The sequence below is a fragment of the Haemorhous mexicanus genome, chromosome 14 (genome assembly GCF_027477595.1).
Source record: "Haemorhous mexicanus isolate bHaeMex1 chromosome 14, bHaeMex1.pri, whole genome shotgun sequence".
NCBI classification, from domain to species: domain Eukaryota; kingdom Metazoa; phylum Chordata; class Aves; order Passeriformes; family Fringillidae; genus Haemorhous; species Haemorhous mexicanus.
Genome location: NC_082354.1, coordinates 8,868,901 through 8,896,159, shown reverse-complemented (window position 1 = coordinate 8,896,159; position 27,259 = coordinate 8,868,901). Strand labels below are relative to the sequence as shown.

General features: G+C 46.5%; 1 protein-coding gene across 2 annotated transcripts; it reads left to right on the top strand.

Moving 5' to 3' along the window:
• RNF128 (ring finger protein 128) lies at positions 1-27,080 on the top strand. Of its 2 annotated transcripts, none has more exons than XM_059859058.1 (7): positions 1-424; positions 15,700-15,947; positions 19,909-19,980; positions 20,565-20,647; positions 23,196-23,292; positions 24,109-24,286; positions 25,643-27,080. In XM_059859058.1, the coding sequence occupies exons 1-7, from the start codon at positions 16-18 to the stop codon at positions 25,777-25,779; spliced, it is 1,224 nt and encodes a 407-aa protein (XP_059715041.1). In that variant the 5' UTR covers positions 1-15; the 3' UTR covers positions 25,780-27,080. The 2 variants fall into 2 exon arrangements, with proteins under 2 accessions (XP_059715041.1, XP_059715040.1); XM_059859057.1 differs by lacking the exon at positions 1-424 and adding an exon at positions 3,526-4,001.
• The last annotated feature ends 179 nt before the right edge of the window (positions 27,081-27,259 follow it).

Sequence of the window (27,259 nt, the reverse complement as noted above, 5' to 3'; positions counted from 1 at the left end):
TGCTGGGAAGAAGCAATGGAGCGAGTCAAGAAGTTCTGGTTTCTCTTTCTCCTGATGGATTTTTTAATTTCATTCCATGCTACAGAGGCAATTTCTGTGCTGGCCTCTCTCAGCTTATTCTATTTCAACAGCACCAGCAACAGGACTGTGTTTGAGCGCTGTGAATGTGGCCTGTATGGCTTTAATTCTCCTTACATTGGTGCTCAGGGGGTGGTGGGCATTCCAGTGTCTGCTGCTGATCATTATGCCTGCGACAAAAATACGGAATTCACTGTCAGGGAAGCACCGTGGATAGCCCTGATTGAAAGAGGCAATTGCAGTTTTGCTGAAAAAATTCAGGTGGCAACCAGAAAGGGAGCAACAGCGGCCGTGATCTACAACTCACGAGGCAGAGGCAACAACACCCTCCTGATGGCACATCAAGGTGAGTGAAGGGCTGCAGGCACCGGCTCGTTTCTTTCTCTGAAGTTGGGGTCAGGGCGGCACAGCCAGGCTCTGAGGAATCAGGGGTGTTTGTGGGTGATTGTTGTTCTGATCGAGAGATTCAATTCGAAAAGTAACATTATGCAATTTGAGTCTTGACTTCAGTGCTGAGTCAGCAAGACCCTGCTGTTACGTTCTGCTTGGTACAGGGCAGGCAAAGGGCTGAGTGTCTGAAGTTAGTCCTGTTTTTTACCTGTACAAGTTGCAAATTAATTTAGACAGTGATGTGGAGCAATTCTTAGTGTTTGTTGTGAAGGCACCAGTGTGTTTTTTGAGGTGAGAGGACACAAATGAACCTACAGGCGTCTCCAGCATAGGTATGTGCTTTGCAGATTGCAAGATAGATCTTGTCTTTTTGTTTTTCCTCTGAATTTTCCTAATTCTGAGAGCCAGGAAGTTCTCAGTGTGAGTTATGTGGCTTTAAATAGGTACAACTGGCATGTGGGTTTTAAAACATATCAGCTCTGCTGGGAATCCCAGCCACCTGACCCACTCCTCGCTGGCCCAGGGGAGTCACTGACCAGGCTGGGATGCACAGGGGCTGCTGGCCCCTTGCAGCTGGCTTCCCTGCCAAACCAAGCAAGGCTGGTTGAGCTTCTCTCAATCACCACCCTTCCTTCTATCACCAATCCTTGTCAGGGCTGCTCTCAATGCATTCTTCACATTTCTTCATTTGTGCTTTTTAATCATATGATGTATTGGAATGCATGCATGTGTAAGAGACTGTGCCTAAGCTTTATGCTCAAAATCCCCAGATCTATAGGAAATTTTGTATTCTGAGAAGGTTCCAACCTTTGGCTTTGGTTCAGTTTTGTCTGAGTGAAAATGCTAGAGCTAAACATCCTTAAAGTTTTGTAGGCCTTAGAGTCTGAGCAGATTGGCTGCTGTTGATTGCATAAAGCCTGGTTGTGTTTTCAGAGGTGTGTTAAGTTTTTCTCTCTCCCTACATGGAACAGGTTTCGAAACAAAAGCACATTTCTCTGATTGCTTATGGATTTACTTCTCATTATAGCTGGAGCTATTGCTGTTGGAATAAGTTGTCTACTTAGATGTGGAATGGGAAAATGAAGGTTTGTTTAGGTTAGGACAAAAGTGTTCACTTAGTAAGCAATATTGATCTTGAGCAAATTCCTTAATCTGCTCTTCATTACTTGCTCTGCACGCTGCTATTGCAGTAGCAAAACCAAACCAATCTCCCTGTGCTACTGGGCTGCCAAAACCTGTAGCTGCTGTGCTGGCAGGGTAGGTGCTGGTGAAGGGGTTGGTTTTGAAGCACCTGTGGCTGGCAGGGGGAGAGGGCTGGTTCTGAAGCCCCTGTCCCAGGGGGGATTCAAACCTGAGCTGGGTTAGGCTGTGTAATGCTCAGTATGCTGCTCTTAGCACAGGGGAGGGAAGGGCAATGGGCACCACAGACAGATGACACATGACTGGTTATTACTGGTTATCAGTCACACGGGCTCAGAATCAGCCCAAAGCCTGGGGTAAAAACTGAGTGGTGCTGACTCGTATGAGAAAGGGTTGAACTCTGTGTTTACACTAGTTTTGTTGGTGCTTGCATAGGCAGCAGCTGATGCTGGGTCATGTAATCAGTGCCCAGGAATATTCCTTTCTCAGTGATGAGCTCTCACCCAGAGCTCCAGCCTGTGCATAGTGCTATGGCTGTTTGGCATGTGTTTGAAAGGCTCCTGGGGCTGGGGGTGATTCCCACAGAGCAGCTGATAAGAGGCAAGGCCTCCTCAAGAGTGGCTCTCTGAAGAAGAGGAGCTTTAAGTGTTCTTTCTCATGTTATTTTCCTTTGTTAATTCCCTGGCAGGGCTCTATAGCATTTCACACTTGTGGTTGCAATGACTCTGCCAGCACTCTGATTGCACTGCCTGATGCAGGACAACTTGGCAAAAGTGTGTAAGTGCTGGAGCAAGGGACTGGTGCATGAAAACTGGCTGCCCCAAAAATAACAGCAGGGCCCTGGAGAAACAGGACTTTTTGTTGTGAGTTCCATAGATCAAATAATGATTAATGATGCAAACACAGCTAATATATAACTAGAAAAAAGGGTTGCTGGTTGAAGTGGCAGGTTTGTAGCATCTGTCAAATGATTGAGACAGCAGTGGCCAGTCCAGTGAGGGTACAGTGCTAACCCAGTATTTTGTAAGATAACATCAGTCAGGACGGACACCGTGCTGTTGAGTGTTCAGCAAACATGAATTCAGCTTTTGGAAGGAGGCTGGCTCACGGCTGAGCACCTTGTGCTGGTGCCGCTGTGGAGTGTCAGGAGATCGGCATCTCCCGCAGTCCCGCTGCCCGCCCCCCGTGCTCTGGCCACTGCGGGCACTGGGGCGGGCTGGGGGAGGAGGCCGCTGTGCCGGGGCGTGATGGAACAGGTGAGCCACCCGTCCTGGGGGCACGCCGGGATCACCCATCACCCCGAGAGGTGATGTCAGGAGGAGCCATCACTTTTGAGAGGTGGGCCGGGCAGGTAACTGTCCGCATCCCCTCGGGAGAAACGTGGGCTGGTGGCGCACTGAGCCCGGGAGAATACAGCGAGGGGAACGCCCGGATGCGCACGCCGCAGCATCGCAGCGCCCGGGATCCCCAATCCCCGGGCAGCGGTGGGGGCCCATTCCCGGCGGGGTTCCCGCGGCGGCGGGCGGTGCGGGGCGATGGTGTGCGGTGCCGTGCGGTGCGATGGTGTGCGGTGCGGTGGTTCGGTAGTACGCGGTGCCGTGCGGTGCGATGGTGTGCGGTGCGGTGGTTCGGTAGTACGCGGTGCCGTGCGGTGCGATGGTGTGCGGTGCGGTGGTTCGGTAGTACGCGGTGCCGTGCGGTGCGATGGTGTGCGGTGCGGTGGTTCGGTGGTGTGCCGTGCGGTGAGGTGGTTCGGTGGTGCGCGGTGCCGTGCGGTGCGATGGTGTGCGGTGCCGTGCCGTGCCGTGCCGTGCCGTGCCGTGCGGTCCTGCGGTGCGGCTGTTCGGTGCCGCGCCGTGCTGGGGGCGTGCCGCGGCGGGGGCGGCCCCGCTCCTCCCCCGGCAGCCGCGGCGCGGCTTTAGGCGGCGGGGCGGCCGGGCCGGGCCGTGCTGGGATGCCGTCGGGGGCCGCGCTGCTGGCGCTGGCCGCGTTGCTTTGCGCCGTCCCGCCGCCCGGTCCCCGCGGGGCGGCAGCGGCAGCGGCGTGGACCGCCTGGCTGAACGTGTCGTGGGAGAACGGCGTGGACCGCAACCGGAGCGGCTGGGAGGCGGGCGAAAGCGGCCTGTACGGGCTGGACTCGCCGCTGCAGTCGGCCGAGGGGCTGCTGGTGCTGCCCGACAGACCCGACGCCTTCAATGCCTGCAGCGCGCTCACCAACTTCAGCGGCGCCCCCCCGGCCGGCCGCTCCCCGGGCTGGCTCGCCCTCATCCAGCGCGGCGGCGGCTGCTCCTTCGCAGACAAGATCCGCCGGGCCGCCGAGCGCGGCGCCGCCGCCGCCGTCATCTACAACTCCCACGGCACCGGCAACGAGGTGCTGCCCATGTCCCACCACGGTGAGCGCCGGGGAACGGCGGGGGGCTCGCAAACAGAGGGGTTCCCGCGGTGGGAGCGGCCCCTTCCCTCCCTCCCTTCCTCGGGGGCTGCGGGAACGGGGCCCGGCCCGGCCGCACATCCGCGGCTCCTCGGTGGCAGCCGGGAATGTCGCTGCCTCCCCGCACCACAGGAGTTTCTGCCCGGACTGGCCAGTGCTGTTTCAGGCGCTGATGATGTTGTTTTTTCTCCTATTAATGAGTAACCGTGTCCGAAATCTGCGGCTGCTGCTGGGGCTGAGGACGAGTGGGCTCTGGCCGAGCTTGCCGGGCCCTGGGTTTCTGACCTGAGCCTGTAGTTGCCACAGGTGATGGATGCTGAGGTTTTTAATGCCTCTTGAGACTGTGGAGTTGATTGGGGCTGTAAAGGAGGCTGGGTTTCCACGCTCAGGTGCTGTTTCTCCCTGTGCCCTGCGCAGTAACCAGCTCAGACATAAGCGAAGTACGAGACTCTTCTGTAGGTCACTTTTCAGCAGCAAAATGCCTCTTCTAATGCAAGTGGCTGAAGGTCTTTAAAGGTTGTTTTCCATTTTGCACAGGCTGATAACAGAGCTCCTCTTCTCTTGCTATAGAAAGTCTCCTACTTAGTGGAAGGTTTTTCCTGACTTGCCCGTCTTTCAAAGGAAGAGTGAGATTTGGCTCTGTTTTAGGCTAATGTTACCTGAGGAACAGACCTAGGCTGAAAGCTGTGTAAATGCCTTCTGGTGACAGTCCAGGCAGGTGCCCTGTATGTGACAGGATGAGTGGCTTTGGTGGCTCTGTCCAGCTGTTGGACAGAAATGCATCCTCCTGGGTATGATGGAGTTCTGTGAAGTGACACTGCTTTGGGAAGCCCCATCTTCTGGAGAGAAATTGAACAATGAAAATGAGTACTGTGTCTTTAAGCTCTGAGTGGTTTGAAAAATAATTATATCCCTGCAGCAACCCTCTTAGAAGGTTTGGAGAGGATTTCTGTTAGCAGTGGAGGCAAGTGTTCTGGTGAGACAAGAAAACAGTAGCTGCCTCTGGAGGTTTGCTGTCTTAATGAGCTTGCAATCTTAAAGAGCTGTAGAACTGTTGCTACTCTGCTTTAAGAATTCAAAACATACAGTCTGGATAGGCTCTGGCCTTTCTGAGGCAAGGCTTTCTTATGTAATCACATCATCAGCTGACAAATGCTATTGAGATCTGACTATTGCTGGGCGAGTTCCTCCTGCTGAACTGACAGAGCGTCTCTGCCCTGAGCCCTGTTCACTGTGCCTGCCTAATCCTGCAGCTCTTGGAGGAGCTCCCTTGGCACTGCTGGCCTGGGTAGGTCACTGCTGAACCTGTTCTTGAGGGGAAGGACCCTCCTCTATCCTGGCTGCTCGGAGACTTACAGCATCTTAACCTTGCTGGGAGCTGCCTCTTGAAATGAGCCAGGGGCTCTCGGCAGGGTTTGCTCTGAGAGGAGCTCCCTCCTTTCCTATGCTGTCCTTAAGCTTTCTGCTGAGGCATTTATGTCAGAGTGGCTCTAACTGTGCTGATTATCCTGCATGATGGGATGGATACTCGAGGGCATGTTGAAACTTCCCAGCTGAACTGCAGACAAATAGGACAGGCTCCTTGGAGAAGACAGCTTCTGTCAAACCACTTATTTAATCTGCCTGACTCCTCCTTGCCATGTCGTACCACAATTGCTAAGCTAAGCTTGGGCTAAGCTTGTTGCTGCTGTTGCTTTTACTGCTTGTCCTTGTTTTAGTCCCTCACTTTCTTTCCTGTTCCACCCTCCCTTTTGTTATTCTCTGGACTTGAGTTCTTTTTCCATCCTTGTGTCTGTCTGCCAGTCCCCGTTCTTGGCTCTCCCACAGCGATGCTCGTCCTTCTCTCACGGGGCTTTGGTGACACGCTGTGCTTGGGCCACCCTGCCTCCTGCCCCTGCTGGGAGCCAGTGCTCTCTGGTCAAACTGGACAGACACTGCAGGCTTTGAACACAGCACAGCCAGGATGGAGCTGGCTGCAAGTCATCAGCCTCATTCTCTTTGCCAGGTGCAGGGCATCCCCTGTGTAGTGCTGATGAGCTCAGCCTACAGCACTGCCCCTCAAACTTGGGAGGTAAGAGCTGGTCATAGTGTCCTTTGCTGAGCTGTGCTTTGGGATGGCTCCCCTCTCCTGGCCTCCTTGGTGGCACTGGGTGCTCTGACTCTCCTGGAGCCGGGGGGAAGGTGGCCATGCCCATTAAAGAATGGGCTTTGTGCAACTGCACCTCCCACCATGTCTGCAATGGCTGTAGCTGTGCTGGTGGTGACTCTGCAGTCTGGGTTTCCTCTTTGGCTGCATTTCTGCTCTGACTGGGGCCACATGCCATCAAGAGAAACCAAGCAAGGCCAGATGCTTCCTCCAAGCTGAGGCAGTGGGAAGTATCAGGAGATGGCTTTGCTGGGGTGGGGGGAATTAAACCAGCAGTACCTAGTTCTCTCCTCTCACCTGTGGGGCACGGAGCTGTCATCTGCCTGGCAGAGAAGGAAGGTCTCTCTGGGAGGGCTCTGCACGGCACAATATGCTTTTCTTCAAAGAACTTTGATAGCAACAAAACACACAGTTATTAACAAAAGCTTATCTAAAAGTGTAGTATGCCTTTTTCTGGGGCCTTCAGACTTGGCTTTTGAAGCAACTTTCTTGTTTAGAGACTTAAATGGGCCTGTATTTGCAGCAGTGTTTGTCCTAGTCATCCTGCTTCCAGAGACTTTTTTTCTTATAATCATCCTGTTTAGTCTGATGAATTCTTCATTGCATCAGTGCTCCATATAACCTTTTGGTGTGCCAACTTAAAAAAAAAAAAAGAAACAGCAAAAGCTACCCAAAAAAAGCAAACTGCTCTGGCAATTAAAACAACAGAATGCAGTGAATAGCCAAATCAGATATGATCAAATCCTGCCTAATCATCTCTAACAGGTAGAATGTGAAGAATTTAATGGAGTCCAAAGTAAAATTTACTTTGTGGTTTGTAAGCACAAACCCATATCAATTAGCAAACTTGCGTTTTAACTGTGCACATTTTAAGATGGTACTGCTCTGTGTCGGGCTGAGCAGGGTTTCAAAGTACAGTTCTGTGTGCTCATAATTGCACCTCTCTGTAATCTCTGTTGACCTTCTGGAAAAGACATTTGATTGGAGAAAACCAGCAGCATGTGGGAAAAAAAGTGCAGGGCAAGAGTTGGTTTGTGTTAAAGGTGGACCTTGCCTTAAGCCAGAACCAGGCTGTTAGGTGGCTTTGGCTTGAGGGCATGGTGGTGCCCGTGGGAAGCATTCTTTGCTGTTCAGTATTTCCTTGCAGCTGGTGAAGGAGGATTCTTTGCAGGTCAGAAAGCAACTGTGATAATTTTCTTTGGTTTCTGTCCTATGGTGTAACTCTAGACTTGAGGAGCACATCACCTGATCTGCAGAGGGCTTATTCTCAGGGAACACAACTGAATGGTTCTGCCTCAAGCAGTAGCAGTGTGAATCAGGCTAACAAGATCTGTTTCAAGTGTAAACATGCATCAGTGGGTGAAAGGGGAAGGAAAGGTTAAATATGTAGCACTGCTACTTAACTTATTCTGCAGGAGTTTCACTGAAGTGAAGCCTTACCTCCATATGCTTAGAGAAAACCGTGTATGGCAGAAGTGTCTAGCTGTGCTCCCCTGCTTTTTGTGAGGTTTGATCTTCAGAAACAAGCTAAAACTTTACCAAGGTATTGCAAGGCTGATGGGAGCTGTAGAACTGTTAAAGATTGAGTCAGAATTGTAATCCCAAGGCAGGCTGTGCTGAGGCTTTGTAAGCCTTGTGTGAACAAATAGTGCACCTCTCTTTGCAGTGAGAGAAGACTTGTGCTGAGAACATCTGAGGAGAGGAATGAGGATGGAGGATCGAATTAATGACACTTCCTCTCTCATGTTCCTTGGCTATGGCCAGATGAGCCTCTGCAGATCATTAAGCCCTTCCTGCAGTTCCTTTTTGAGGAGGACCTTGCATGCATCTGCTGTGCCTGGCTGGTATTTGCAGTCTGTAGTGTCTGGAGTTTGTAGTTCTTTGCATCTGAGAATAGCTTTTTGATGTGTATGTGCTGAGCTTGTCTTTATGTGCTCAAATTCAGTTTGATTATCCTGGCTGCCTGGTTTAGAATAAATTAATGTCACAGCTGGAGTGGCATTCAGAAGAGCAACTGTAGCACGTGGGTCTGGCTGGTGACCCTGATCTCCCACCCTCAGGGGATGGTGGGGTGTGACAGTGACTGGGGCTGCCCCCAGCACTGCAGTCTGTGAGCAAACAGAGGGGCATTGAGAAACTGGATCAGACTAACTGGTGCTATTGACAGCTTCTGATCCCTGCTCTTGCTCTTTAGGATGTAATTTAGGTGCCTCTGTGCCATGGAAAACTGTAGGGTAGGCATCATCCCTTAGGTAGCCTGGAATAGGTCTGTGAAGTGCCCTTGCACTTTGGGTTTACTGGGCTGCTGAAATGTGAAGGGATGAATTAAAATCCTAAGTGACAGCTGTGGTAGCAGAGGCTTCATTGTGAGGGACATCATGTTGCTAAAACAATGACAGTGCTTGTTTGCCTCCAGCCTTGAATGTGCTGGTGAGCACACAGCAGTCAGCTCAGCACAGTTCCCCACTGTGTCCACTGTGACCTGTCATCTTTTCACAGACAGATGCTTTCTGGCTGAGGCTGGGCCCATTTGCATCATTTTACCATTAGCTTTCTCAGACTCACTTCTTCCCAGTGAACACTTAGCTGCCACCAGCATGTGGGGAGCAGGGGATATTGGTGGTGAGCTCGCTCTCATCCAGAGGGGGTGAGCAATGTATTTACTAAATCAAAGCTGCTGAAAGCTGTGGAGCAAACTCACCAAAGAATTTTCATTAGGAATTTTGCTTGCTGTTTCTCCAGGAGGTTTTAGATGCTGTTTGCTAGATTGAAAGGTGGTACTTTAGTCTTGCAGGTGCCACTGACCAAACAGCATGTGAAGAGAGCTGTCCTACAAGATCTCATTCATTTCTGTGCCCTTGAAAAATCTTACTGTCCTGGCTTCTGTTTTAGAGCATGATTTCATGTTGTAAATGTTCTAAGATTTAGGGGACAGGAGCATTTATGTAGCACTTTAAGGCTCAAAAGGGGGAGTGGAGAAAAAAGGGTTGGTAACTGTTGGATTCATTTGACAAATAATAAGATATTTAAACTGAATAGAGTGCAGGCTGATTTCCACCTCCAGTATTCCACTGTGGTGCCATTCAGGGAGGTCTGGACAGGCTGGAGAGCTGGGCAGAGAGGAATCTAATGAAGTTTAGCAAGTGTCTGCACCTGGGGAGGAATACCCCCATACAGGCTGGGGCTGAGCTGCTGGAAAGCAGCTGCTGTGAAGAAGACCCCACCTACCCTGGTGGACCCCTGTCCATGACCAGCAGTGTGTTCTTGTGGCCAAGAAGGCCAATGGGATCCTGGGGTGCATTAGGAACAGGTAAGGGAGGTGGTCCTGCCCCTCTAATTTGCCCTGGTGAGGCCTCATGTGGGATTCTGTGTGCAGTTCTGGGCTCCTTGGTTCAAGACAGACATGGAACTCCTGCAGTGAGTCCAGAGAAGGCCTGTGAAGATGATGAGGGACTGGAGCATCTGTCATACAACCAAAGGTTGAGTGAGCTGGGCCTGTTTAGGCTGGAGGTGAGAAGATTAAGAGGGGACCTCATCAGGGCATACAAATATGCTGAGTGGGTGTCAGGAGGAAGGGACCAGACTGTTCTCATTGGTGTCCAGAGCAGGACAAGGGACAGTGGGCACAAACTGAAACAGAGAAAGTTCCATCTGAATAGGAGGAGAAACTTCTTTAGTGTGGAGGTGGCTGAGCCCTGGAACAGCCTGCCCAGAGAGGTTGTGGAGTCTCCCTCATGGGGATATTCAGAACCTGTCTGGATGTGATCCTGTGCAGCCTGCTCTGGGTGACCCTGCTTTGGCAGGGTGTTGAACTGGGTGATCTCCAGAGGTACCTCCCCACCCCAGCCATTCCATGATTTGTGTGAATGCTTGCCCCTGTATGTGGAAAGGCTTGTGTGTTTAGGAGGAAGAGACCAGACATAGTGCCATATGCCAAATAAAGCAAGCTGAAATAAGATTTAATTAAGCTTAGGTAACAGTGTGAGGAAAAAGGCAGCTCAGTCAAACAATTTAGATCATAAGGAGCTATAGCTTTAAATAACTGCAAAATAACATGAATGTAAATTGTTCTTTTATCTTGGTGCCAGGTAATGTTTGTGCAGAACATGCAAAGCAGGGGAAGAAGGAACAAGCCTACGATGTCAGCTTATCCAGGCTTATATTGCTCCTGAACTAGGAGTGTAATCACCTTCCCCTCTTGCAAAGGGGAGAGCTTATCACAGGGCAATAAAGGTGTTTCCTCTGACAGTGTCTGGGATGGAGGATGATTGTGGGCATGGGCACGTTCCTGATGAGATTTTGCCTTGTTCCTGTGGATGACAGCAGTCACTTTACTTTTTATCCACACTGTACCGTGGATGAGAGCAGAGCTGGCCTGCAGGGTCTGGTGTTGTAGTGTCTGAGGCCAGGGAGAGCCCTCGTGTCCCAGAGTGGGGAGTGCTGCTGAGACTCGATGGCTTTTGTGTGCAGTGCTGGCTGTCATCTGAGGTGAATTACGTAAGGCTGGTAATACCAGCTCAGCCTGTGTACACTGTTAGTTTATTTTTCCTCCTACTGTAACAGATAACAGTGAGCTTGTACCAGCCTGCTTGATAACCACCAGAAATCCCGTTTCTTACTATTCAAGTGCAGTGAGATAAGCAGTGTTCAAGACGTAGTGGTTTTGTTTTTTCTGGGCATGGAAGATAGGCTATCAGATACTCCTCTTACATGCCTGAGGAGCCAGGTGTGCCAAACTGGTACGGAATGGCTGCTCTGTAACCTGACAGTGTCTTTCATGTTAAAGAACAGGAGATAGCTTGATCTCCTAATGCCTTTTTTGCTGAAGGTGGGGTTGGAGGGGTGCCAGGGGAATACCTCTAGCTCCTTTGGCATAAGGCACAACTATTACTGCTCTGTGCTACAAGCACCATATCTTGTAGATAAAAATGATCCAGGCACCAAGGCTGGAGTTGTATTTGATCTCCTGAAAGAACCTTCAGATAACTTTTCTGCTCTGGTGAAGGAGAACCTGTTCATTCTTTGAGAATTCAAACTCCAAAGTCTTCACTTCCCTTATTTTTTTTCTTTTTATTTCTTTTTTTTTTAAATATATGAAACATTCAAAATCAAAAGTAATTTCTTCCATTCTGAGTGGGTGGCTTATGTGGTTGCCAGCTGGGCTGTTGAAATGGATTGGTGATCCCACCAGCAGCAAGGATGGGGCGGGGATATTTCCAAGTGGAGTGCTGGGCACACTGGGGTGAGCTGTGCTGGTCCTGGGGAGAAGCAGCGTGGCTGTGCCAGAGCAGAGGCACTGGTTGCACAAGGTGCTGCTCTCTGGACAGGGTGCAGGAATACTGGTAGAACTGTGGGCACTTAATTTTAGTGTAATTAAAGATGAGGCAAAACTTCAGACTCTGAGAAAGCTGGGGGGAAAAAAATGATGGGATCCAAAATGTTGGAGGCTGTGTGTGGCATGCTAGCTTCTTCCTGGTTCTGAAACAACTTGCCTACTTATCATGTTTTATACCTTCTTTCTTAAAACTGCCCTCAAAACTATTGCCTTCCTCACATATTTTCACTAAATTGTCTTGTAGCTTGGCCTGTTCCAAAGGGAAAAAGGGTCCATCAGTTTTACATCCTGTTCTTGGTAAATAGTGATAGAGGCATTAGAGAGGTTTGGCTCCCACTGTCCAAGAAGACAAAGATCTGTGGAATTTGCCCAAAGTTACCCTGAGGCCTTTAAACCAAAATGAAGGGGTCTTTCATAACTTAGTTGAAGCTGAATGTGTTTGGTTTAAACAGTGCAAAATGGTTGCAATGACTCAATGAGCTGAGAAATTGGTTTTGAGTGAGGGTAGAGGAAGTGACTTGGAGTTCTTGAGTTGGCTTTGGTCAGTGGATTTGTTTGGCCTTGAGGTTCTGTACCTTGCCTTGATGTGTTTTAATGCATTAATAGATTGTGATTTTATTGCTAAAAGTGAGCATTTTTAAGGCACAGATTAGGTGCCATTGCATTCTAAATAGTGTGGGGCAAGTGCTCTCCAGGCCCTACAGCTTGCTTGGTTCAGGATAGATTTATCTGTAGCACACAAAAACATAGCACTGGATTACAATAATCACCTTAAATGAATGTGAAAAGGCACGTGTGTACTAGGCAAAAGTTAATGCTCCCTGCTCTATGTCACCCTTGTACATCTCATTTCTCTACTGAACTGTCAAACTGTAGCTTCATGTTTGGGACCAGAAGTGTACTGGCAGAACAAGTGAAATCTTTGCAGGGCAGAGTTTTGTATAGGTAGATGTTGATACTGCTATAAATAGATGCAACAGCACTCCACATCTCAGTCAAACTGATCCAGGAAGGTCAAACTTTGATCCCAGTCATGCATCTCCTTGTGGGCCCAATGTGCTGTGCCCCAGCACTTCCCTGCCCCAAACCATTGGGGTTTGTGTGCTTCATCAACCCATTTCCTTCAGATTCTGACCACCTGCTGCCTTACAGTTTGGGAGGTGCCCAAAGAGGCAGGTTGTGTTTCCCTAAAGAGTTGAGTAACTTTCCCTCTCCCATTTCACAGGAAATAGGAAAGGAAAGAGGCTGGGCAATGTTAACTGAACAGGTCTTGGTTCTGTTTAGCAATGAGTCCATCATCAGCTAAACAGGCAGCAGATTAATTTCACCTTTTAGTGTCCCTTAAAAACTGTTCCAGAAGCTTCAGCTGAACCACAAAAGCTGACACCTGGGCAAAGAACTTGGGTTTCTGTGAGGTTTTTGATGTGCACAGCTGACTTCCCTCTGCTTTGCTGGGGTCTGGGTGGGAAAGAAGCTGGCAGTTGAGAACAGCTGCTGTGCTTGAGGTACCTCTGCAGATGTCCCTTGTGCTTGTTTGAAAGCAAAGCAGTGAGAGATCCCAAGTCAGAACTACAATTTAATAGGAAAATTAAAATAAATGCAGTAGTAGAAAAACACTGACAGAGTCAGGATACAACCTGACACCCTGTGGGTCAGGGTGTTGGTAGCAGTGCAATTAATGGTGGCTGCAGTGCTCCTGCACTGCCAGCTGTGGTTCTGTTGAAGCAGTGATGCTGTTCAAGGGTGTGGTTTTCCTCTGAAGGTCCAGGTGATGTAGATGGGTCTGGTCTTCCTCAGGGAATCCAGTGGGAAAAGGCTGCTCTGGTGTTCCAAATGTCAGATTATATCCAGGTAGGAGTGCTTGGCTCCTCCCCCAGGTGGAACATCTCACATTGGGATGATGTAACTTTATCAGTCATGCACTGAGACCCAATGGCCCATGAATAGAAGATAGCCCCCTGGAGGGAGGATGGGTCTTGGAGGAGATGAAGAACACTGCCCCACCTGGTTTTAACAGCTGGTAATAGAATACATACTTTTGGTTACATCTTACATTGCCCCCTAAGACACCCCTCAAATACCTTGTTTCCAGCCTGATGGCCAAGCCCTGTCAGGACCTCTGTCTAGGCTGGTGGTCTCAAGGCCACCATAACATGTTTCAGTACCTGTCATAATGGGACCCAAGTTGCAGCTCAAGAAGTCTTGGGTGGGGGTGATCCGCTTGCTGTTGTTATAGAAGCACAGAAGTTGTCACAAAGGTGCTGATAGAAGTGGCCACTCACTTCTGCCCTTGTGCCAGAGTCGAGGCCACCAGCTGCCCACTCACATGTGTTCATTTACAGCAGAGCTGAAATTGCAGCAGGAATCCCTGGGGTTGAGAAGAGTCAGTGAGGATTGAAGCTGTCATGTGATGGCATTGTAACTATGGAGTCTGAAACTTAAATGAAAATGTTTCCTTCTTTAAGGGTAAAACTTTTTCACAAAGGATGGCTTAGTAGCTGGAATGGTTTTACAGGCTGATGGTGACATTTCATTAATAGGAATTGCTATTCTGTGTCTTGTGCTGTGCATGTGTGGTTAAAAGATAGATTTACTGTGAAATCTATCCCCCTATAGGAGAATAGGGGTTTTTTTGCTTTATTTTTTTGGCAGGCTTTTTATTTTCTCATTGTTGCAGCCTGTTCTTCCACACTTTCTTCCCTGCTTATGAAAGCAAGTCTCAGCTTCTGACTTCTTTGCTTGCTGCTAACACCTGACTCCAGCTCATGTTATATGTGATGTATAAGCCCTAGTTCATCCTTAAGAGTAGTTGCAGTCTGGGAGACTTATTTTTTTTCTCTTCTCTGTGTGATGTTGTTGTCTTTACGAGGAGCTTTCTGAATAAAATATGAGTTTTGTCCCACTGAGGAAAGTTGCTTGCTGTGTTGGATCACAAGCATTATGTGAACAAGCTGGAACACTAATAAACACTTCTCCAATGACAGCCTTTGTGGTTTAACACCAATCCTAGGATTTTTTGGTAGCTGAAAATTGAAAAACTTTCAGCAGAGGGAAATAACTTGAGTAACTCAGCAGAGGGAAAAACAATTGGTCTTTCCATTAAAGAGTGTTTGGCCGGGGGGTTAGCTAAAAATAGCACTTTGTAACAGTCTTTACTCTTCCCCCATGCAATGTCTATTATGAATGTTTTGCAGGTGATGGTTTGATGCTGTGAGACTCCTGATTAGCTGCTCTCAAATCTGCTTTTCTTGTATTTAGTTTAGAGAGAACAGTGATAATTTACTCATCTCCATTTTTCCCCCTCTTAAGAGCCCCTCTGTTATATTGGGACTTTCTAATGTTTCTACAAAGGGTATCAAGTGTCCTCAAGCCCTTGCATGTCACTGAAAGGAAACCAGTTTGCTCTGGTCTGTGCTTGATTGGAGTTGCTTGAAATTTCTTCCTACCATAAACACCTTGGTTCCTGTAACTTGTGGTGCTCAGTTAAGCCAATAAAACCTGTTGTTAAAATCAGGATAGCATTTGGCATATTGCCCCCAACTGTTTAAAAGTGGAGCACATCTCCCTTCATATTTGCTTCCCTCTGAATCTGCAGTAGAAACTCATAAAAACACTTAGACTTCACAATGCAATTTCCTTCAATAATTTCTCTATTGCTGCTGAAAATACAGAAGTGAAGGGTGATCTATGGCTTTGATTGCTCAGTGTCTGGGGAAGTACTCAGAAGTACTGTCAAATTTAGAAAAGAGGTGCTAAGGAGCAGCAGGGAGGGAGTTGGATCCATTACAGGAAGCAATCCCTACACAGATATCACAATCCCCAGTGATCTTACTCTGCAGAGGATTTATTTTTAACTTCATGTAGTTCAAAGGCGTGTTAAAATGTAAATCACCAAAGTGTTGTGTCTAAAATAGGACAGCCTGTACCCTGTATAGGAGTGAGGAATGCTGTGGAGAGGAATGAAACATGGTTCACTCAATGCCTCTCACAGGTAATGGGACACACTTTCAGCTGGACAAGCACACAGCGGTGACACTTGTTTCATTGGTTCATATTGAATCTACAAATACTGTTTAGAAACTTCCCACAGCCATTTCTTTATCACTTGAAGCAGGGCATCTAGGACAATGCCTCTGATACAACACCTGGGAACTGAGCACGGCTTCCCCTTCTTTGCAGGTGCAGAAAAGATTGTTGCAATTATGATTGGCAACCTGAAGGGCATGGAGATCCTGCACCGGATCCAGAGCGGCCTGAAAGTCACCATGGTCATCGAAGTGGGCAGAAAGCGCAGTCTCTCCATGAATATCTTCACCATCCTCTTCATCTCCGTGTCCTTTTTTGTTGTGGCAGCAGCAACTGTGGGCTGCTATGTCTCTTACTCTGCTCGGAGACTCATTATGGCAAGGGCCCAGTCCAGGGAGCAGGTGAGTTTGTGCTGTTGTTTCTCTATAGCCCCATCCCTCCACGGTGTGGATCTTGAGGTTTGTAGGTTTGGGTTAAGTACCAAAATTACTGAATTTGTTTGATCTTTAAAATGCTAAGAGGTACGTCTTTGTGCAGCTTAAAACTTTCCTAAAGAACAGAGTTTACAAGAGTAAACTGCATGGAGAAAAGTTGACTGTGCTCAGCTAACTGTGTTTCCTACAAATATTCCCTGAACTGCAGTGTAGCCCCTATGGGGGCTGTGAGAGAGATAAACTGCTTTTAGCTGACCCTCATCCTTCCCACATAGCACTGCCTATGTGCTTGCCAAACAGGAGACACGACTGGAAGTGTGTCTGCAAAACAGGGCTTGACTTTAGCTACAGGTTGGGAGGCTGCTGCTTGTGGAAAGCTGCTTTCTGACTGAAAGCTCTCTGAGAATTACAGTGACAGACTCAGGGTTGGAAATATTGGAAGTTGACATCTGCCTGTGAGGCATAGCATTGCCACTCCTGGATGAAATGTGGAGTTGTCTCTAAGCTGATGCTGTTCTCTTGCTGACATTTGTGGACAGAGATGAAGTCTCCTGCTGATCAATCTCCTCCTTCAACACCCTGCCATCTACCTTAGTCTCACAGCTCTGTTTAACAATGCTAAATAAATCTGAGCAGGAAAATCTGGGCGCCCTATGCACTGTTCATTAAATCACATTTAAATGTTTCCTCCTTTGAAGGTATTTAAGAGTGCAATCGTGAGCTATAAGGCTTTCAAGAAACTGCAGATGTTATTAATGTCTCAGTGATAGCTGGTACTGGGAAAATCCAGTCTGCTTGGCTAGAAGTCTTGGGTTCCATTTGCACAAGGAGCTTGCTGCAGATTGAAAAAATAGCATTGATAAATGACATGCCAGTTCCACATGATTTCAGCAGAACTGAAATCAAGGAGCTCCAAGAACTGCTTTGTGGAATATAAGAATACAAGAAAGCTTCTCTCTGCTGTCAGGGCATAAAAATATACTATTCTGTCAAAGTGAAACTCAAAGACAATCCAGAATTGTTTTCAATTGTTTTTATACCCTTGCATCTCAGACTGACCTCACAGTGATTAGGTAACTAAAGAATAACAAGAAAATTCTTGTTAGATGCTGCCATGTGCCCTGTTAGCTGCAGATTGGATTTTAGTGTAGATCCAGAGTCTGAGAGTTCTAAGTGCTTTGGCTCCAGGAAGTACTGAATATTAGTCAAATAACTTCCTGGCTTGTATGGTACATCTTGGTGGCTTTCCTGTCACCATTCAGCCCTTTGCTTGGACTTGAGTGAATATTGAGAAAAGCCAGTCATGTCAGCTTCTGATCCAAGTGAGAAGAGAAGTTTGGTAGCACATCTGTCCTAACCTAACAGTTAAACCAGAGCAGTTCTTTCCTCTTGAGCAAGCTACACTGTGCAACCTGCTAGTTCCTTCTTGAATGCCTCTTTTCTTCTGGGCCTGAAATTCAAGTCTCCACCTCTGCAGTTTCTTCCTGCATTGGGAGGTCAGTGAGCAGGAAGGTGGAGAATTGAGGCAAGTGTGGTAGGTGAATTTCTGCCTTTCCAGTCAGTGGAGTACTGACAAATTCAGTTCTCAATATAGTAAACTTTCTTAATGGAGCAAAATGACCCTTGATGTTATCTGTGGCCTGGTTTCTAATTTCGGCTCAAGTCCTTCCTTCCTTTGATTTCATAAAGATTAGATGTTGCAGCTGAGAAATTACCTAATTAATGGCTTTGGAGGAGGCAAATTGCTCAACTTTCAACAATTCAAAACTGCTTCAATGGCAATAGCTACCTATGGGGAAGAACTTCCTTAGCTTACAGGAGAAAAGCAGGAGTTCCCAGCCTCCTCAGAGCTGTCTGGTCTGCTCTGCCATGGCCGTGCTCCCAGGGTGCCAGGAAGGCACCCCTGTGCAGAAAGGGCTGGAGGTAAAATTGGCAGCTTTGAACGAGGAAGACTTAGGACTGAGTGACTCCAAACCTAATTTTCCCATGTAGATACCTCACTACTTCTACCTGCCAGAGCCTGGATAGGAGTTGGGACCTGACCTGTTTTGTAATATCTTGATTCTATTTCCTCAACTTAGCTTTTTTCCCCTAGCTTTTTCTGTGTTGGGCATTTTTTTAGTTCTAATTTCATTCATGTTTCACATTCTCTTGAAAAACCTGGCTTCACAAAATGCTTTGACATTCCAAGCTCAAGTATCCTGGTAGACTGTTCAATATAAAGCTTTTTCTGCAACCTTTCTCCATCCCCTGGAGGGGTGTTCTGCTGTACTTGCCAAAATCAATGTTAAAGGTGACTTTGTCATTGATGCATTTAATGAGGAGCAATTAAAGTGGTGCCCATGCAAAACTTAAAATATTGTTTCAAGTAAATTATTAACAATGCAGCCAGTTGGGCCCTGTCTAATATGCTTGGCCTGACATTAGATGTGTAGATGAGATACTGTATGAGGTAGTACATTCCTAGAAAGTTTAGTTTTCAGTTAATAACTAGTAGTGGTGATGGCTCTGGTCATGTGTGAGACGTGCTTGTATTGCTGCATTCCTGCTCAGCTGATGTTACCACGTTTGCTGCTCAGACTTTTGGGGGTCTCAGCAAGCAGCAGGATTGTGGCTGCTGCCCTGTGGCTTCAGCCTCAAACCCTGACAAGGGCAACATCATTTCAAAGTTAGCCATAAGTGACATACAGAAACACATATTGATGCCTTCAGCAGAACTTCACAAACCTGCAAGAAAACCTCAGTAATTCTTGTTTCTAAACAAATGTGCATGTCTGCATCCCTCACCTTTGGATTGTATGTGTCTCTTGCTTGATAGTTGTTAGTAGCTGTCAGCTACTGAACTCCTAAAGCATGCACATGGATACACTTATCTTCGGGCACAAACCCAATACTAATACAAAAATGGCTCATTTTGTGCTAGGACTATTTGACAGGGTCCCAGGGGGATGTATAAATCAACTTGTTTGCTATTAACTGCTTTATCACAAGGAATGTTGTGCCGACTTGAATGGCCAGTCCTTGCAAGATTGTTAGGTGTCAGCCAAAGCCCTCGTCCCACTTGTCCTTCTGTACTTGTGCCACCAGTACTGCACTTGGAAAAGTTTCCTCTAACTGAGCTAAAATGCCTAAGGAGATGGAATGCTGGAAAGGCAACGGTGTGGGGCTCCTGAGTGGAGCAGTGGAGTGGGAAAGAGGCTTTTTGGTTAGCTGGTCTGTCCCTGAGGCTAGTGTTGTGTTGGGGATGGCACTGCCAGAGCTGCCTGAAGTGCACCAGGTAGGGAGAGGACAGTCCCGTTCTTTGAGTCAGTGCAATAGCACCAACCTGTGACCTTTACACAGAGCTTGGCTCCTGGGCTAATCCCAGGCGCTGCAGTGACAGCTGGACAGCAACAGTTGCCAGGCAAGCTGTAAAGCAGTGGAAGCAGAGGAGTAGTTCAGGGTGTATTGGTGCTAAGTGGGCTGATTGGCAAAGAATCTTTCACCTTTCATCAGAATGTTTGTGGCAGAAAGGTGTCCTAAAGTGAGTGTAGCATAAAACAATTGATTGCTGAACTCCATGTTCAGTCTTCTGTTCCAAGTCAGCTTGAAAGCTTCAGTTTGTTTTAGCTGGGTCTAATGTGATCAGGGTATTATCTTTCATCTTCTCAAACTGAAAACCACATAATTCCTGTGCTTTGTGAGAAGGTTAACTACAACCAAAGCAGACATAAATGTGTGTCTGGTGTGTCATCCAGTCAGGAACTGCATCAGTATGTCCCGAAACTCCATTTCATCTTGACTCCAAATAGCATGGTCATGCTTACTTGGCTTACTCTGATAACATCTGGGTTTTAAAACTGTTGCTTGCTTGCAGTAGGCACCTGGTAAGTATTAGTAAATGAGCAGTGAAATGGCAGTGTCTGACCAGGACTGCTTTGTGTCACAGAGGCGGCTGAGGGCCAGGGCCAAGAAGGCCATTGAGCAGATGCAGCTGCGCACCCTGAAGGAAGGGGACAAGGTAGGACTGACCCTGTCATCTCCCCTGCATTGCAGCACAGCCTTGGCATGAAACCTGGGCAGCTCCCTAGGACTGGAGCAGGAGGCAGAAGCCTCTCTGAGCCTGTAACTCTTGGTGGCAGAGACAGTTCCTCTTTCAGACCAGGTCCTTTTCCAGGCCTCAAGACTTCTACTCAGTATAAACCAGTTCATTTTGTTAGCTGCTTGCTTCTAGTCTTGCTGGTGTGAGAGGACCTAATTTGCTGGCATGAAGGCTTAAACATAAGCTAGTATCTAATCAGCTTCCCTAGCTCTTCTTGTAACTAAAACTGGAGGCAGCAGTTTCTAAACCTCTACACTGGTGCCTCCAGTAATCCAATAACAGTTTCAGCTGGAATTCTAAACTTTCAATGGGTTTAAACTTTCAATGCTTCTTTTGTAGTGTCAGCTTGACTCTGAGTAATCCACGAAGTGTGTTTATATAAGATTATATTTGGGAGCATCGTGGATGGCTCTAGCTAGACCCCTTCATAAAGTAAATCTGACTGGAGTTCAGAGGAAGCTTTCAAAGTGTGTTAAAGCTGTAACTTCATTTCACTGTTTTAGGAAACTGGTCCAGATGGAGATTCCTGTGTTGTGTGCTTTGAGCAGTACAAGCCCAATGATGTCATGCGTGTTCTGACTTGCAAGTAAGTTGTCTTCCAGACTGGCCCCTTATCCAAAATTCTGCCATGTTTGTTAACAAACTTTCCTCAAGTTGTTGTACAGTGAGAATTCTTGAATATCTATCAAAACAATGTTTTGAACAACAGAAACAGTGTGAATACCCAATTGTAGTGTGCCCCAATGGCCTGTGTTCATCACTTCCCCTGTGAGTGGATGGATTGACACAACTTGGCAGGCCACAGTGACCCTCAGTGGGATGCCAGGACTTTGTAAGGATCTCTTCCTTTGCTGGTATATCAGAATGTTACCACTAACTTGCAAGTAATTGGCATAATGTTGCCTGTTTCCTGTCTCTTACATTACTGTTTACTACGAGGGTTGTGTTTCTGTTAAATTTGTTAAAACATGCTGGCTTTTGTAGTTTAGAAGAAAGCATTTTATTTTTGTACATCCTGTGAAACAGAGACCAAAATTGAGCTGTAGCAGTCTATTTTTCTACAGTTCTCTCCTGCTGTATCTCACTGCTGTGCTGCTGAGGAAGCCCAGCAGTGAAGCACTAAGGCTTTCATGTGATTGCTCCTAAGGTGAGCAGTGAAGGTGCCTCAGGGCTTAAGGAAACTTGTTCTGTGGGATTTCCCCCTGTGCCTGCTGGCTGGGACTGCTCTGGCCAAGCTTCTAAAATCAGAGGGCTGCCTCTGAACCACCCAAATTGTTCGAAGGAAGAGGTGTCGTGACCCTCAGGGAGAGTTACAGAAAGTAACATTTTGGAAACATTTTGATGTAGGGAAATGAAGTTCTGAAGAATAGAAAAATGGGTAGCTGCTGTTGTGTGCTGAGCAGTGCTGTCAAACACTGGCAAATCTCAGCTGGAGTTACCTGTGCACCAGGTTACAGCTTTGCAAAGGCTTTCTCTGCCCCCAGGCAGTAGGACCTCTAAGCTGTTTTGGTAATACAAAGTTGGTCTACTAAGGTGTTAGCAACCAACTCCTTTGATCTAATGCTTAATACTTTAAAAAAAACCCCAACACTGAATAACCTTTCAGGCATGTATGTTAATGATTATCCAGTTGTCTTGTCATGTTTATGCTCGTAGGTAGTTTTGTTTAGTAATGGACTAAGCACCATGAGTCCAGAAACTTGTAGACATGCTCCAGACACTTTGCCTGATAGGAGACCTGACTTCTCATTATTTCCCTATAAACCCTTCTAATCTTGATATGAACCTGCAAGCAAAGCATGACTTATTTGGGTAAGAGTGGAGTAACAACTTTTGATTGTGTTCTTTGTACACAAATTTGCTGCCTTTGCTGCTTTTACATGCATTTGTGATGTTTCCTTCCTCTGTGGCCCAAATGCAGCTCTCAGAGGCATGCTAGCTTAAAATGACTCATAGACTTGATAATCTTCATGAGTGGTGATATCTGCCAGTATCAACCATATTAAATTTTCCCTCATGTGAGTTATAAACTAATATTTACTGCAAGAACATGCTTGATTTTGGTGGTTGACCTCAACACTGAGACCCTACTTGCTGAAAGCATTTAACTGTATCTGTGAAAGAACCAATCAAAGGAATGTTGCTATGAATCACATTGATGGTATCTGAGTCCCTGGGGTGTGGGTATTTGCCAAGGGCATTCTTGCTCAGAGAGTCAAACTGAAGGCATTTATAGTTGCAGACGTTCACAAGTCCAGTATTAAGTTCAAGGACTTGAAATAATCAGGCATTAAGAAAGTTTCAGGTTTTATACCAAACATGACGTGGGTGCAGCTGGAAGGAAGTGCCCATGATGTGAGCTGAATTGGAGAATCCTTGGCTCCTGCTGGAGTGTGGGCTGCTGAGCACTGGATGTGTGATCTTTGCACTTACCTCATAATAGAGTTGATTAATACTGAGCAGTGCTTGTTTGCCTTGCTGTTTCTATTCAGGCTGAGGGAACAGGCAGATCACAGGATTTCAAGTCATCCTCCTAAATCTGTGGCCTAATTTAAACCCATTGTGGAATTGAGTGTCTTAATAGAAGCACACATTTGCATCTGTGATGGCTGAGCTATATTTACTTGAGTGTACAGCCTGCCAAATATCCACTAGGAATACACAGTGGTGGCACAGACACAGTAAATGGGTGGGAGTACAGTTTATCTTGAGGACATAACTCTGTGAGATGATTTGCCTATGTAATTACAACAGAAACAAATGCTATTTAATATACATCTGTATGACAAAAGGTACCTTTAAAGCTAAGGCTGAGATGTCCATAGTTGTATCATTTAAATTATCAGCTGGGAATACATTGTACACAGTTTTGGGAAAACAGCTTTAGACTGTTGAGGTGTAGCAAAAATGTTAATGCTGAATTATAGCAAGTTGTATTGGGGTACTGATAAGCACAAACCAGCTACAGGTTGAAAGATCAACTACCCATAACTTTCAGCTGAAACTTGTGGCAAAATAAGGTCATCCATTCTAGAAGGAATAAATTCTTGATGTTACAAAAGGGTCCTTCATAGCTGGCTCATGAGCAATCTCCTAGTATGAAACCTAACCTGTTGGCTACCTTCTTTCACCAGCCATGTCTTCCACAAGACCTGTATTGACCCCTGGCTTCTGGAACACGGGACGTGTCCTCTGTGCAAATGTGACATCCTCAAAGTGTTGGGTGTTGAGGTAAGCCAGCAGCCTGCCCTGGTGGCAGCTGCCAGTCACACTGTAACACTGGTGTTGTGGCCACTCCTTCAGCTTTTTCATACTGCCTCTAGAGCTCAGGTGATAACACAGGTGTGCCATGCCTGTGGCCAGATGCTATAGGAATAATTGTGGTGTCCCTTTTGGGGAAGCCTGCAGCTGACCTGGTGAGTTGGTATCACCTAAAGGCTTGGGCAGAATGTCAGCCAGAGCTGACTCACACCTGACGGAAGAATCTCTCTTAACTCTTGTGCTCACAGCTAAGGGTTTTTCTCAAATCTTCAGGCAGACTTTGACAACCCATACTGTCCCTGAAACCAGCTTGTCTTAGTTGCCCAGTACCTGGAGCCCTTGAAAAGTGAATGTGTGAGCAGGAATGACATTTCTGGAACTGCATGACTTCCTAGGATACATCAGGAGTTTCTGATGTGTTCTGTAATTGCTCGTTGTTGCAAGTGCCAGAGGAAGATGCTGTTGCCAATGCCTGATGCTGCCTGGACCAGTTAAACTGTGAGCCAGTGTTTGCCTGGTGGGGCAGATCTGCACTAAGTGGAAGGAAGACTTTTCCTGATACTGGGCAAAAATGCAGAAGCTGTGTCTGAGCTTCCCACTCAATTAGGCAGTAACTGGATTTCACCTCTGATGCACCTCTGGTAACAGCAGAGCTTTTATTCCATTTCATGTTTTTCCCTCTGTGTAAAAGTGCTCCGGACTCAGTCCTTGCAGACATTGTTCTCCCAGAAAGATGCACCCTCCTGCCAAGTTGTAATTTAACCACTTTCTCTTTTGTTCACACAGATGGATGTAGAACCACGTTCTGAGCCTGTGCAAGCCCCAGGATCCAGTGGCCAAAGACCTCTATCCACTGTCACTATAGTTAATGAAGAGGACAATCTTAGTGAAACAGCATCATCTGGATATGATTCTGTACAGGGACCAGATGAATCTGCTCAGGAGGCACAGGCACCATCAGAAAGTATGTCTGCTCTTTCATCTGCCTTGCTAGATCATTTGCACTTGGCTGCTTAGGCTGTGAATTAGGGGAAGTTGCCTTCACAGCATCTCACAGGGCTTGAATACTTTGTTTTTCAGGGTTATCTTAATCTTCCCTTCTGTTTTAGCCCTTAGCTCTGACACTTGGTCTTTGTTTTCAAATGAAACACAACCTTAATGTGAATTAAAAGCCAAAGTCTATGAAAGAATAGTTCAAAGTCAGAGGCTTACTATTTCAAGAGCAAAGAGATTTTTCCAAAGATGTCCCTTGTCCCTTTGTCTCTTTGGAGATTTCATTTGGATGAGTGAGTGTTGCTTTGCTACTAGATCTGTCTGCTTTAAGTAGTTTCTTACAAAAAACTTGTGGGGAGTCAGTCTTGCTCCAGCTTAGATGGTGCAAGATAGAGAAGACAGATACTTAACTGAATTTCAGATTTGCCAAGGCTGAGTCATCCTTGGCTTTAGAGAGTGTTAATACTTTATCTTTTTGAACAAGAGCAAACAAATCAAACATGTCTTTTTAGTGCTCAGCTTTACACACACACACACATACTCAGTGTTGCTGTTGGCTTTCAAAATTAAAAGGTTACAGGTAAACAAATGAAAGTAACTACCCCCTGAATTGTGGCATGGCCTTAGGAAGGGGATGCTCCATTTCCTGTGGGAAGCCTAGCTGATGGGAAGATTTGGGATTTGCTGCCTGTCTCCTGCAGGACATGTTGCTACAGCAAGTGGTGTGTGTTTGGGAGTGCCCTGTTGAAGCACCCCAGTAGGGAAGAGGACACTTCCTGTGAGCTAAACATCAGGAGCTGAAATTGCATCCCTCTAAACAACTCAGGGCATGCTGGGCCTTTACATTACACTGGCCATTCTTGTGTATTCTCACTTGAGGGGGGAAGGACACACAGGGACATCAGCCAGACAAGGTTAGTCTGTAGGGAGAAGGCCTTCCCTGAATCAGCACAGCCCCCCCCCAATTTATCCTGAGCCTGGTCTCTATTTATCCTGAGTTGCTCTTGATGCCTGCCTTCAGCAGCCTTAGGATACAAGACCTGCTAATATCCTCCTAGCTGGATTCTGTGGCTTATGCACACGACTTCAGCTTGCTCAGCACTCCTGAGCTGAGCAGGCATCTCCAGAAAGGACAGGCAGTGGCAAGAATGGGCTCCCAAACTAACAAGGGGCAGCAGGAGAGAGGTATGGCCTTGGATTTCCCTCTCTGAAGGAAAATGCAGTTTTTTGAGCTTGTGTAAATCAAGTTTGTGTGGTTTGCTTTAGGATGGTAACACTTGGCTGCAGCACTTTTTAACTTGTCTTGACTTGGTTTTCTTCTGGACAGGTGAGAACACACATCCTGTGAGTGAAGAATCCCAGCCCTCCACTGTGACTGTCCTTTCACATGGTGATAACCCAGGTTTTGAGGGAGATGAAACACAAGTGTGTGAAAGCAAAATTGTTTGTGAAGTCACATCCTAAGAACATGCCCAGCCACGTGGTGCAAACCTTCTGCAAGGAGCTGCCTACTGCCATTCCATATGAACCAAAAGTTGCAAGACTGTTGCAGAAAATACTGCATTAGCAATGTTTAGATAAAGAGACTTGTCCAAATCATAATTGTATGGTTTGCCTTTCTTAAAACTGTATTTCCTACAGGAGTCTTTAACACTCTCCAGATAAAGCTGTCTTAAATATAAAGAAAACCAGCAGATTTTAACTAAAACAAAAATTCCATCAGCAAAGCTTCTCTACCATGTTTGAGTTAAGTGAGAAGATTTTTTACGTTTCATAGTTGTCTCCACTGTCTCAATTGTTTTGAATTGGGGTTTTTGTTTTTTATTTTCATTCAAGTGGATTTTCATTGTCAACAAATTTATTTTGATCTGTTCTGATACTTATTTATGAGACAGTTTTGTTTAAAGCAACATGGTATTTAATACTTCAGTGCACTATTTTGATAGGAGAAAGTGCAAACCAGTGCTTGTCAAACTGGATTTTGTCCACAGTGTCTTTGGTTCTCTAGTAACCGACTGATTCTCTACCTCTCAACTCCAGCCTGCCAACCACACATTCCTAAAGGGGAAGAAAAGAGAGCTGCAAGCTGACAGGCCAAATCTCACTTACTGTAAAGGGAACAACTGCAGGAACTTTTCAAACCTCGTGTTAACGTTAGTTTGTTAGTCTGAAAGATCCTCAAGTGGTTTGAGGAGCTGTGACCATCTCTAGCACCAGCAATGTGCCAGAGTCCTGGCTTTGTGAGAGTCTGGGATGACTTCAGGAAAGAGTCAGCTGAAGATGAAAAGATAGGTTCTTATGAAAGGATCTGCTGTGTTTTGCTCAGAAATGATCCAGTCTCTGAAAAATGCTGACTGTTGCTGTACATTGTCTTGCTCAAGTGCATAAGCTGCAGGGAGAGCTGATGTCCTGTGAGTGTAACAGAGGGTTGGAGAAGCTGTCTGTCCTCTGTGTGGAGTTGAGATGGGGTCAAGTAGGAACACTGGGTGCCTCAATAGTAAGTGACTTGGCCTTGTCCAGGAAAGGTAACTAAGGACATCTTCTAAATGCACTTTATTTTTTTACCTCTGCCTCTTTGACTAGTTTCTATTGTTTAGTAGGATTTTGTCTTAGAGCCTCCAATAAATAACTTAAGAATCTGGGGGGGGGAAAGCAATGAATTTTCTTAGCTATAGTACAAGTGAAATGGTTGTAAATATTTCGTAATTTGTATTGAATTTGGATATGAAAATGTAAATGTAAATAAAACACTATTTTTGATGATCTGACTGACATAAAATATTATCAGCTCTCATGGAAGCAGATGCTGAATTTGCCCTGTCCCACAACCTTGAAACACATCGTTGTTTTGGGAAGCAGTGTTTACTCAAAGTAATTGGAATAAGGAGTGCAAGTTACATGCAGGATGCTACTGTTACATGGATTGAAATTGTGCTGAGATGCT